Source organism: Coloeus monedula, assembly GCF_965178545.1.
Source record: "Coloeus monedula genome assembly, chromosome: 12".
NCBI lineage: Eukaryota > Metazoa > Chordata > Aves > Passeriformes > Corvidae > Coloeus > Coloeus monedula.
In genome coordinates this window covers 6997746-7011539 of record NC_138792.1, presented here as the reverse complement: position 1 = coordinate 7011539, position 13794 = coordinate 6997746, and the positions used below count along the sequence as shown (strand labels likewise).

Sequence of the window (13794 nt, the reverse complement as noted above, 5' to 3'; positions counted from 1 at the left end):
CAAGAATGCCCCCTCACCCTCTTGACTCAGAAGCACTGGTGAGCCAGCTAAGAAGGCAATTGCTGAGCCTCAAAGCATCTTATAGGGTGAGACAGATGACACTTCATGCCATCATATGTCTTGGCAGAAGAAGGCAGACCTTCATGCTCAAACTTTTCCCCTTTTTCCAGGACCTGCTGCAACTCTTAACTCAGGTTTATCTCCCAGTTTCTAACCAGCTCTGTCTGCTTGGGTGAACAGCCAAGTGACTCTACACAAAAAAGTTTACAACCCACCACACTCTTCTGCGCTGTAGGTATAGAAGAGACTCCTCAGAGACTCAATTCAACAGTACAGTAAAAACAAAGACAATTTCCACATTATTGAAGTTATATATATATAGCATTTATATTTCCTCCTAGATTATAATTTGCTTTGGAAGTTATACCATGCTCTTATTTATACAGAATGCCTTCTCTATGATCCTCAGTAATCAACTGAGAGCCACGACTTATTGACTCCGCTGTGCTCTGATTTCTCCAGTTATATAGTTGGTGTTAAATACGACTTCCTGTGGAGGAGAACATGGTGTGCAGCAAACAAACCATCCAGGACTGTGCTGGGAATCCGAAAGCCAAACCCCAAGGCCTGAAGTATCAGTATGTGTATGTATAAACATGTGTTGTGTTCCTTATTTTTTTTTCTTCTTTACTTCATTGGTTACATTCTCCTCTACCTGTCCCCTAACGTCAGCAGAGGAGATTGTATTTCTTTCTTGCTAATTGCCTTTGACATGAAGTTGGCAACCTTGTATTTGAGATTCTGTGTGTGATGTTCCCAGTCAGTCTCACCTCGAGGACAAAAAGCCCAGTGTTACTCTATCTAGGACCAAAAACAATGGAGAAGATACTGTCCCCCTCATGTCACAGTTTTAAAAATGAGTATTTTTCCTTCAGGATTCAAATGTGTGGAATGGATTAGCCAAAAACCATTTTTTGAAATATCAAGTCACCAAGCATGTGGTTATCTGCAAATCAGAATGGTTCATTGAGCCCTCACTGTGTATGAACCACAGAGAGCTCCCATCATTGCTGTGAGCGATGCAGTAACCTTCACGGCTTCACAGAGAGATGCTCAGGAGTACTTGAAATACTGCAAATTTCATTTCAATTGTTGCAGTGGAGGTTGGGTAAAACAAAACAAGTGTTTAAGTGACCAAATCTAAACCAGTCTGTCTTTGGTTTAGGAGTCACGCTCATCCTTGATGAAAGTGAACTGCTTTTAACTGAGATACAACACAGATGTATTTGGGCTTCTACTAGCAATTTTTTCCAAATCCCTGTTTTCCATCAGGCTAACAGTCGAAATCAAACTGAGAAAGTGTGCAATTAAAAAATGTGGCCACTTCCAATTCTTGAAGAACTATTCTATAATTTTTTTTTTTTTTTTAAAGAGAGAAAAGAGCTACACACACTGAGCACACACTGCACTCTGAGGAGTGCTTGGCTGCTTGTGTAGACATATCTGAGCTGGCTTTAAATTAGCTGGTATGGTTTCTGTGAACATTGTTGCTTTTGCCACACAGGTTTCAGTTTACTCAGTGTCTTTGGTGAACTTTACAATACAAACTGTTACAGCTATCTGTCAGTGAGCAGCTGTACTACAAAAATAACTCACATAACATGTTTGCTTATTTTAGAACTTCAATTGTAATGTACCTAGACAAAAGAGGCTTGAAACAGTGTCTTCCTTTCCTATAAAAAATGCTCTTGACAGGAAGTCGCTACCTGTACTAATTTTGAGTCCTCAATTCAACAAAGGAGAAATTTTAACACGACATTACAAATTCTACTTATTCTGCTTTTGCAGCCCTATGAACCATTGTAACCTACCCCAGGTGACTCTGCCTTGTCTGGGGAGTTGGACTCGGCCTCCTGAGATCTCTTCCAACCCTAACTATTCTGTGATCCTGAAATTCTGTGATTGTCAAATTAATTTAAAAATGCTAACCAGTGTCTCACGAAACCCAGTAGATTTAAGTGTTCTGACAGCACCAATTGACTACAGGAGAGAACAGAACTCTATCTAGAGCTAGGCCTGATTTTTCATAAGAATTGTTTTATTTGGAGAACAAATATACATCCCTGGTGACAGAAGTTCAGAAAACTGTACTGAATGGTCCATTTTTAAGACAAAAATTCCACACTGAAATTCTGGTTTGGAACATCCTTTCCTACCAAATAATTAGTTTCAAATTGATTACAAATGACCAAGGCTTAGTGGACAATAGTCCTATTGTGAAAATATAAAGGATCCACCTGTAACTAAAACTCAGTATTTGCCATTGTCTTATTTCCTGATGATTTTTCTAAAATGTGTGTTTGGTTCAACCCTCCAGAAAGGTAATAAATAATAAAAAAATCCATTCCTTGTTGGGTTTACTCTATAGCTGCACTTCATCATGTTAATCACATGATTCAAAAATTGAGGAGGCAGAAGAAACATAGAAAAGGTCAAGAATCATTTATAAGAGAAATAAAAAGTCTTCCCTAAACTTCCTCCAAGGAATAAGCAGCAAAAGGCTTGTTTCAAAGAATATCCTGTGACCTTACTGTCCAGCTACAGACAGTCACCATGATCTGTGTATTCCTGTTTCCCAGTTCTAGCAGGAAAACCATCTTTTGTATCCCTGAAACTCATCTCAAGAGTGCTGATATTTTGTGGTCTATTGTTAAGGTCTCTCTCTCTCTGTGCCAGGTGTAGTTTTAGAGTACAGTGCCTGATTGTTACTTTTGCAATGTTCACTTGCTCTGCCACAATGGACAGGCGGGCGCCTCAAGACACAGCCCCTTGTACTCCTGCTCATTTGCACTTCATGCCCTTAGGTTTTCCTTTGTGATAAAGGCCTTTATCTCATTCCTTTGAGGATCCAACCCACCCTTAGTCTTCTCCCTACTTTAAATAAATGAATAGTTCCCTAGACTTGAGAAACAAAAGGGCAGAGTCACAGAGTATCAGCAGTGGCAGTAAATTGATGTTTCTGCTGTTCATGCTACCCATTTATTTCCTGTGTAGGACTAAAGACTTTGAGGATTTTAATTTATACTGAACATTACATCTATACTGAATGTTAAATGTATTACAAACAGGCAGCAGACACAACAGAGGTAAAAACACATGAAATAACTCTTTGCTGACCTTGGTCTGGTTTAGTACATTGCTCAGATGACTTAGTTAATTACTAAATTGCACAGTTCCAAAAATTATACTTAATTGTATTGCCATGAAATTGGTAATTTTGCAAAGCAGGCACACTCTCCATGAGAACACCCTGCTCAAATAAATTGCACTGTCACACTGTGGTCCTGACCTGTCCCTGTGTGCAGGCAGATCTGTTCTGGGAAGATTCATCCTGCCAGCACAGAACAGAGCACCTACAACCCCAGCAAACCTTGCAGTGGCAGATGAATTCATCCTAAGAAAAATTAAGGTGTTTAGTTTTCACTACTGTTCTCTTTCTGGAATACCTCCAGGGGAGATCAAATTTCACTTCTCTCCTTATTCTGGCTGACAGAGGCTAATTACTGGATTTATCATGCCCTTTTCAGCACCTACTTTACACTTTCTCTGACCACCTATGAGTCTCTCCTTCAGCCTTTTGCAACCCTGCCTGTCTCAAACCCAGAACTAGCACTATCCTCTATTGGCGTAAAAAACTCACAGGAATTCAGATTTTGAAGTTCATAGATGGTTACTTAGGCTTTTACAGAAGAGCAACTCTGCAGATGGCCAGTGTAAGAAAACCAGACACTTTCTTCACCAAAATGCTTCATGAGACATTCATGATAAAAATCACACTCTCCTTCTGAGGAGAAAAGGGAGATAAATGTGTCCTATGTGGTCAGATTAGTGAGTGTTGAGCACTGAGATGGCCTGCAGGTATCACAGACTTCAGATTTATTTTACAGGATAGTCTGGCCAAGACTGGTTTTTCTTTTAGCAACAACAATGCTGGGGTTGATCAATTCTCTCACCTGCTGCTGCCTCTGCTTTGTTGCCAAAACACTACAGGGCTTTTGCATAAGTAGCATACATAGCAAGAGGCTCTGGGGAAATATATTTTCCTCCATGCTTATAATAAAGACTCCTTTACAAAAATTGTGCGTACAACCATGCGCACACACACAGAGTACATGGCCCGTCCTGTGGACTGAAAGCCTCATCTCCCTCCTCTCTCCCAACCCAAAAAGGCTGGCAGATCTCCAGCATCAGGTTCTTATGGCTACACTGAGGAACAACCTCTATTCAACTAGTGACAGAGGCATCAGGGGTTCTAAAGCTTCTCCCTCACTTGAATGATGTCTTACGGAGCTTGGCAGCTTCAGGCTGGTGGCAGGAGAAGTGAATGCAGGAGCAGCCCCTCTTAAAGAGAGTTCTGGGGGATTATGGAGTGCCTGCTTACTTGTGGGTGTTGGGGAAGATGAAACAGGAAAGCCTGATAAATATGATTGCCTGACAAAAGATTTTGAGAATATGAAAACTATAAGCGACATCTAAATGAAAGCCACTTTTGAGATACCAAGTCTTAGTTACTGAACAACTGGAAAACAATGGTATGGCCGACTGAAGGTAATCCCCTCTTGATTGAACAATACCCTCTGCTTGCAGGCAGGTCCAAGGGTCAGAGCAGACCCTACTAGCTCAGCAGAAGGGGTCCAAAGAGTAGTTTTTAGAAGTTAAGATGTAACACTCTATGGTAATATAAGAACTCTTATAGGCTGTATGTAAATGCTATAGGATTTGTATCTTGTATTAGATTGGTTAGTGACAATTAGAATATTCAGTACAGAAAATGATTTATTGTAGTGTAACCAGGACTTCACTACTACTTCTACACTCTCTTACATACACTCTTACTACACTCTTATTCCTCTCTCTCTCCCTCTCTCTCTTTACTTACCCGCTTGCTCTCTTGGGCCTGCTCAGAGCTGCCAGCTGCAGCTCTAAGCAGTGCCCCTGTACCCACGCCCTTTGCAATAAACTGCATGTTCCAAGATCTGACTTCAGAGATCTCTCGTCTACGCCCAGTCCAGACTGAACCCCACACAAAGCTCCCACAGTGGGGAAGAGAAGAGAGGGCTTCTTGAAGATGTATCATGTCAAACTTCTTTTCAATGAAGGCATTTCATTCCCACTTCGTTAGGGCTGCCTAACAGGCATGTCAGCATTTCTTTTCCTCTGTTGTTTTCTCTACTGCAGTGGAGGGTTTTTGACACTGAGCTGCCAGCGTCAACACTTGGAAACACTTGGAAAAGGTGAAGCAGTGGGAGGGATGGAGTTCCTCCAGCTCCTGTGCTGGTCTGGGCAGCTGCTGCCCCAGAGCCCAGGTAAGATCACAGCTGCAACCTGCAGGGGCAAAGTCCTTCTTTGATCTGTACTCCTCTGCACTCTACAGCAACCATTTTTGCTGAGGGTTGTGTTAATCCCCTTCCTCACTGATGGATGACCTCCACAACAACAACATGTGTGAAAAAAATTACATGTGATTCTGTGAATTTGAACAAGTTAAAAGCTTTTGATAACACAGTGTATTTTAGTGGTGTGCTATGCTCTTTGCAGAAAGCTCAGCCCAGATCTCAGGGTGGCTACTGAAAGCTTCTGCTGATAATAAACAAATGATATGAACCTATGTCATTACCATGTGAATTATAACCTTAGATATGTCAGTCATCAAATCTCTTAGTACCAAAGATTTGCCTAACAGAAACTGGAATATTAATTTACACAGTTGATGATATATTGTTGTTTCAACCAGAGTTGTGCACAATAAAATAATTCGAATAACAATGAAAATGGACTGAGGTAGCAAGAAGGGACATGTATCCATGAAAGATTTTTCATGGTTAGAGACTGACAAGGTTGGAGAATGACTGTATTATCCTAATAGCTTCTGTTTTCATTAATGGCTTAATGGAAACATTTCCCTACAATTATAAAGCATGGCTGCAGATCTTAAGCACTGCAATGTGTGTTCTCTATCAAACACATGCTGCTGTGGCTACAACTGATGCTGCACCACTCTGGGATTTCAGTGGAACCCAGTGACAGATAAACTGTTTACATTAGAAGACTCTATCAAAGTTATTTTGCACCTAGTTTCATCCTAATCCATCTGATTTTTCTATAGCTTTGACAAGATGACCTCTCTCACTGTGTGTGCAGTATTGATGTCATTACTGAAGAGCTGTTCTTCAGCCTTTCTGCTGATAACAAAGTAAATGGAAATGTAGAGAAACCTTGGGGAGGTAAACAGCTTGTTCAGGATCTAGCTAAAAAAATGGGAAAAATACAACAGGAAAGGATATCTATTGTTACAAGGAAAGTGATCACTGTTGCACTTTAAAAAGTGTTTACATGATATGATGAAGGAATATTATGCCTTAGAACCTCATAAACTTTAAAAAAATTAACTTGAATAAAGGCAATGAAAGCTCAGCATGTAGTACAAGAATTCAAGGCTCAGCCTATGGCTGATTACCTTTTTAGACTCAGCTAAAAAGTCAAACATTTTGAATTCAATTACCTTATACTGACCTATCAAAAAAGAATTATGTTTATGTAAAATACAAACAATAGAGTGGGGCCATGGATTACATGCATGTCTTGTGTTTCTAGAGTTTTCAGAGAAGTGGCAATCACTAAGGGGAGAAGAAAAAAAAATCAAATAGAAAAGAAAAACATCTTTGTGATTTGTTCTGCCAAAACCACTATATACATGAAATACTGAAAATGGAGCAGGTCTGTAACGAGTATCAAAGTTTCTTTGGTTCAAAAACACACAGAACACTACCAATGTGCTTTAAATTAAGTACACATTTAAAAGGTTAACGGGACTATTCCTTAGGCAGAAGAACAAAGAGGAGCTGGTTAAAGAAAATTGGGTACACTACAGCTACTTAAAGTACTGTATCCAGGCACAACTCATTTGGATGCCTTTGAGCTCAAAGCTAATTTGAATTATACAGAGGTGTTTCAGAGAACAAAAATACCAACCTGTGTTTTATCTAAGCTCTTTCAGCTGAACTGAGCTACTAATTAAAAATCTTCACTACTCTTCCTAATTTCTGATGTACTTTTTTAACAGAGTAATAAAGCCATCTAAAAAGCTGTGTCCTTCCTCAGAGAAGAGTGTTAACATTAGCATTTCTGAAATACCTTGTCATCTCCTGGTTTTACTCACAGCATGTCTGTCATCTGCCTTGATTGTACCTCTTGTAGCCGGTCTGAACATCCTGTGCCATACTGAATGCAATACTGATGCATGTGCCAATGTTGCTCTCAGTGGCAACACCAAAAGAGTTCACAATCCAGGCAATGCTTACATGTAACAGTACCTCTCAAATAATATATTAAACAGATGTGTACCTGATATTATAAATATGTGACATAAAAATCTATTGGGTTGGTCAGTGTGCATATTAAAAACCATTCAAGTAGGTCAAATTGTGGATAACTTAAAACTTTAAAGACAGCAATTTTAATAAAACTGTCAATACAATTTTCTTTGTAAAAACATTTGACACTGATTATGCTGCTTATATTGAAAGAGAAACACAAGGTCTGTATCTTCAGATCTTTTATTGAACTGTGAGCGCAGCATCAATAACTGCTTCTCAGCTGTAAATGAAAATTGATTCCAGATCTAACCCATCGTTTTCTGTGTGTCTTTAATCCCAAATCACCCACAATGAGACATAAGAATCAGCATTTTTATCTATGGGACAAAGCATGTGTCACATGGGCAGCTCCACAGTGTCTGCACTGGAGGCACTGTGGTTGTGTTTACACGTGTAAGATGCAGGAGGTAAATGCAGCCTCTCCTTGCCAGGGCCAAAAGGTGGGAACAGGAGTTTGAAGCTGGGGTGGAGTCATTGCAACTTGCCTCATGCTCTACTGCAATGACCAACATGGTCCAAAGCTTTACAGATCTGAAATCTGAAGGGACCTACAGTGAATAATATCTCACTGGACCTCCTGCAGGTCACAGCCCAAAAAAATTCACTCAACAATTTCTGCACCAAGCCCACAGCTGCCAGAAGGCTAAATGGAAAAGAAACCCACAAAGTTTCCATGCAATTTGCAGCAGTTTGGAACAAGTAGGTTGAATTTGCAGTCAGCTCTCACTTGCTGAAGCCTCTTAAGCCCTCTGGGGTGAAATTAAAGTGAACAGCCTCCTTCATCTTTTCTTGGTGATGTGTTGCTAGGCCATCATCATATGTGCCTTAACCAAAATAGACATAACACTTCCATTAAGGAGGATTCTCCAAATCATGTTTATAACTTTCAGGAGCAATTTCCACTTATTCAAAATTCTGTTTGAAAAGGCAATGCCAAAACTGGGCAGCACACTCAGTAACAGCCTTGCTGATGCTATCTGTAGAATAAATACCTTCCATTGACTTCGACCTGGTAGTTCCTATCCTATCCAGAAATGAAGGTCAACTTCTCAGTTACATGACTGACTGGAGCTGTTGTGTGTTGTGCTCCTCCTCAGCAGTGGGGAGAAAAGGGAGGAGATCTGTAACACCTGAAATAGTACAAGGCCACAGACCCCTGAGTAAATGCAATCCAGTTCATAAATAAGGGTGCTCGTTCATAGGAGTGAGGGAGGAAAACAGAAGAGCTTTATTTCTTGCAGCAAGTTTCTAACAATCTTCCACCATGACAAATGCACTACTGGTAGTCTCAGAAGATGGGCTGATAGATCAAACTCTCTCCACATACTGTAGACTTTCACTAAAAGTTGATATCCAAGTGCATTTATGGATTGGTGTCACTACTGTCCTGCCATGTAAAAATTGAAGGGTTTCTAGCAATTCCCAAAGGACAAATACTAGGGCTCCCTACCACACCACTGATCTCAACAAATTTCAATTTCCTTGAAATTAGAGTAGAAATAAAGAAAAAAACCTTGATTTTTACATTCTCTGTTGGCGTTTTTTGAATACAAATGAGTAAATGCCAGCTCATGCTTCACACTGGCTGCAGGCTTATAGAAGAAAAAATCATAAACACTGTAAAGACAATGATTCCATTTCCTTATAGAAATGTTGCATAAACTGCTAGAATGGTTTTGAGCTGAGAGTTTTAATCTTTTCCTGCCAGAATGAGCACATGTGTACACCTGAATAACAATCATCATTTGACTGCAAAATATTTAGGTTAAAAAAGCCCTCGAAGTTACTTTGTTGATGTTTATGTGTCTGACCAGTGGGCCAGATCAACCTTTCTTCCAATTTCCAACCCTCTCTCCTTAAAGAGAAGTGGCAGAGGCTGCTGAAGTGTAATGAGTGAGAGATGCAGCAGAGTCATGCTGCTCAGCATTGCAAGGCCTTAGCCTGCCAAAAATATAAAGGCAGACACTTACAGTCATTCATTCAGGAAACCTAAAAAGCTGTGAGCTGTATAATTTTGTCTATACCCTATTTGTAACACAAATAGAAGAGATGCAACCATACATTTATGGGGTACACAGGAAAGCTGAAGGTTCCCTTGAAGTGCAGGGCATTTAAGAAATGTTCTCAGTGTGCCTGTGTCCAGTTACTTTATTTGGAATCCCTAAGGATACAGGTCAGTTTATAGATGACACCAAGTTGGGCTGTCAGTGGTGGGCTTGGTAGTGCTCAGTTAAGAGTTGGACTTGACGATCTTAAGAGATATTTTCTAACTGAAATGATTGTATGAAAAAAAGCCCAGAAATTTTCTAAGTAGTACAAAATTTTGAGAAACTACATGAATGGTCCCTATGGCGCTCTCTTGTTTGTCCGCAGCCTTTGCTGTGAATGGTATCACTGGGAAGACACGTGGAACTTTGGTGCAGTCTGAGGCTTCCTGCAGCTCGGGCACATCCCCACCACAGAAGGGCCCAGGCTGCAGCCCTGTCCTGGGAGCAGTGTGACACTGCTCACACACATGAGGCATATCCCACACTGACAGCAGTGACGTTCCAGAGCTGTCAGTACCCTCTGTGCACTGTATTCTTTCCTGCTCAGGATTAACATCAGAGATGACATCTGCTCAAGTCAGTGAGGGCTTTTCATTTGATGTCAGCAAACACTGGTCCAGGCATTTGCTTCTTCATTCACCAGTGATAAGGGATTTCATCCTAGCAGTATAAACTGTGTAAACTCAGAATTCTGCAAATTCTACTTAAGTCACTAGAAAACTGTTACTGTGGGAAAACAACAGTAACTGCTACCTGCCAATGTATTTCCATTTATGTATTTTAGGCATCTCAGGATCACAGTGTCATTTTACAGGACCATTTGGGCCATCACCATATTTGCACAACACTGCATTGCACAAGTACAGGATTTCAACCCTTTGGCTTTAGAAGACAGTGCTAAAAAATACTGACTTGTATGACTAAGGGGTCAACTTTCACCAGAAGGTAAATCTTTCCTGGCATGATCCTAAAGGATGGATTAGGTAGGCTGAAGGAGAACATTTAGGTGGTTTAAAAATAAGTAAGAAAGAACTATTGGCCTATAATTAACATTTCCCAGACTGAGCAGATGATCTTATGCTGAATTATAGCATCACCTTCCTCTCTATTGCAGACGTTCAAACATTTGAGCCTGCTGCATATATGAAGTAAAATGAAGGATGAATTTAACACAAAGTTTCATTTTTTTTCCCCGATAAGAATGTTGAGAGTATGAATTTCACCAGCTTTCTTTCCCAGCATTATCCATACATATTTATAAATGGGAAGGATAGAGAATGACATGAGCCAGTTTTCTGACAATGATTCTTCATTAACATCCCAAGTACGTGGAGAAACTTTCAGTATTGATTTAGAGCTACATGCTGAGGGCTTTCCCTTTCACAAATGGGAATCACTGGATTACTGTGGACTCCCAGCCCTTCACTCTCTGACTGGAACAAAATCTTACCGATGAAATTTTCTTGTGTGGGATTGTATAAATGGATTACAAACTGGAAACCAACTCTGTAGTTGTGTTGGTGCTCTGATGTGGTCATTTTACACACGCTTCCAAAAAGCTCATCAAGTCAGAAAATGGGTGCAAAGCAAGGGGAGGCTGTTCCACAGTTAGCTTGGTAGAATGGAGGACAGAGATTCAGACCACATTAGCTGTTCCTGAGTGATGCTCTGTGTGGTCTCTAATTCAAAGGTTAGTAAGTCATATTTTGGTTTAGTTTAATCCACTTCACAAAGTTAACCAACAAAACTGAAATGCATTCCTGTTTGAGAGTAAGTTTCCTCCAATGAGAAAGAAGCAAACAAGGTTTAAGCCAATGGATTCTGCAGCACACCAAAATGCTTTTCATGCAAATATAGTAAGTCAGCATACAAACAGATCCAACCTATGAAAAACTTTGTCAGATTAAATGGTCTGTGCACTTATATTAGATGTATTTACCTGTTCATTGTCATCTTCATCACTGCTAAGTTTTAGATCATCCTCAAGCATTCTGAAAAAAAAAGAGAAACAATACAGAATTATATTTAATGAATTAACTTCATGTACAATGGGCCAAATCTACACCTCAGCAAAGTCAAAGGAAAAACTCTCTTTCAATTCAAAACAGGAAAATCAGACCTGAGGTAAGTAAACTGATGAATACCCCATATATGTATGTATTAGTGCTTCTTTGTGATGCTAGGGAAGAACAAATGACTTTCAGACTCATCCATCATGAAGTTTGGCAGCCAGCTGCTCTTTCATGTCCTCTTTTATTGTCTCACAGGGATTAGTCCATATATACCTATATGTATTTCTAAATCAGAAGAGAAATTCAGCTTCAAGACTGCTAAAAACTGAGAAAAAGTCATCCATGTTTCATTCTCAATCTGGGGCACCACCAATTTCCTTTCTGGTACCAATCCCTACCTTATCAAACTGAGAATGCAAAGTGGAGACCAGCAAGAAGAGGAGGTGCTTGTTTGAGGTTTGATGGGACCTCACAGTTGTTAGTATCCAAAGGCAGAGCAAACCTTTTCCAATCTGGGAACTTGCCAGTTCATACCCCCATTTTTATGTACTTATTTTTTAATACAGGGAAATCTCACAGTTCTGTGAGATCTTCTGTGCCCTGCACTTGGTTAAAGGGGAAGGACGCTCCTAAAAGATGTGGCTGGCCCTATGCCTCCTTCTCTTCTTTTGGCAGAAGAGAGAGTTGAATTGCACATTACTATATTAACACTCATATGACTTCTTTTTCTTTTAATCCAAGACTTGGGTATGGGAAAATTCATGGGGCAAGAAACCATGTTATTTGCTGCTGCAGAGACAGAAGAGGTCTCTTCTTTGGGGGTCTGTCTAATTAAAAAGATGAGCAGTCACCAAATACACTCCCTTATAGCTTCCCATATAGTCACGCTTTTATCTGAGCTGATAATCATCTGGGCACACTTCTACCTCACACCCATCTTTTCACCTTGGCAAATTGTCTTATCCCAGGATGACGTATGAATGAATCAGCACATCTCCCTCCCATCTGCTGTGACAGCCACTAAAATTGCAGATCTTCCTTTCTGCCAGCCCCAGCTCCTCTACCCACGGCAGGAGGCTTGCAAATTGCAATTATTTTTCCTTTATGCCATGATAGAGACTGAAGTCTATGATTTTTTATTGTTAGCCTTTAAATAACTCTAGCAATCAATGGATGTTCTGTTAGGAAGGTTTTTTTTTTTTGTTTGAAGATTACCAGTAAATCATGGAAGCCTCCTCATACACGGAATTTTAGGGAGGGGACAATAATCCTAAAAGTGCAAATATCAGGACATTCGAAGCCCTAATGGTGGCCTCAAAAAGAGAAAGTGAAGGAGATCTTTTAAACTGGTTTGTGAGTCATCTGTCTTTCAGTGACCTCTGTCGTCAGGCAACCCAGTGGCTACAAAGTATCTGGACACGTAACTACCAGTCATTAGCATCCTGATAAATGGTGATGCCTCCCTGTAATACGTGAACCCATAAAAGTACGTCTGCAGCATGGATAAAAAAAAAAAAAAAAAAAAAAAAATTCTTCTAAAAGTTAGGATTCGCGGTGGGTTGACCTTGGCTGGACGCCAGGTGCCCACTAAAGCTGCTCTATCTCTCCTCTCTTCATCTGGACAGGAGAGAGAAAATGTAACAGAAGGCTCGTGGGTCGAGAAAAGGACAGGGAGAGATCACTCAGCAATTACTGTCATGGGCAAAACAGACTCGATTTGGGGAAATTAATTGGAAGTATTGCCAATGAAATCAGAGTAGGGCAATTAGAAATAAAACCAAATGATAAAACATCTTCCCCCCACCCTTCCCTTCTTCCTGGGCTGGACTTCACTTGCAGTTTTCTCTGCCTCCCCCCTCACAGCGGTGCAGGGGGATGGGGAATGGGGGTTATGGTCAGTTCATTATACGCTGTCTCTGCAGGTTCTTCCTCCTCAGGGGGAGGACTCCTCCCACGCTTCCCCTCTTCTTCCAGCATGGGGTGTCTCCTGCAGGAGCCGGCCCCTCACAAACTTCTCCATCTCGAGCCCTTCCCACAGGCTGCACTTCTTGAGGAACTGTCCCAGAGTGGGTCCCTTCTGTGGGTACATCCTCCTGGCACAGGCTGCTCAAGTGTGGGTCCCCCAGGGGTCACAAGTGCTGGCAGCAAACCTGCTCCAGCGTGGGCTCCTCTCTCTGCACGGACACAGGTCCTGCCAGTGCAGGCTTCCCATGGGTCCCGGCCTCTGGCATCCCCCTGCTCTGGCCTGGGCTCCTCTCTGGGCTGCAGCTGCATCTCTGCTCCCCACGGAGCCCCTGG

General features: G+C 41.0%; 1 protein-coding gene across 2 annotated transcripts in view; it reads right to left on the bottom strand.

The window, feature by feature from the left end:
* Positions 1-13794, bottom strand: part of AFF2 (ALF transcription elongation factor 2) — a gene marked incomplete at its 5' end in the record, with an annotated part of 331468 nt that overhangs the window by 79924 nt on the left and 237750 nt on the right. For both annotated transcript variants that reach the window (XM_082289316.1, XM_082289317.1), the window contains one exon: positions 11424-11475. In XM_082289316.1, coding sequence (XP_082145442.1) covers positions 11424-11475 — 52 coding nt within the window. The remainder of the gene's footprint in view (positions 1-11423; positions 11476-13794) is intronic.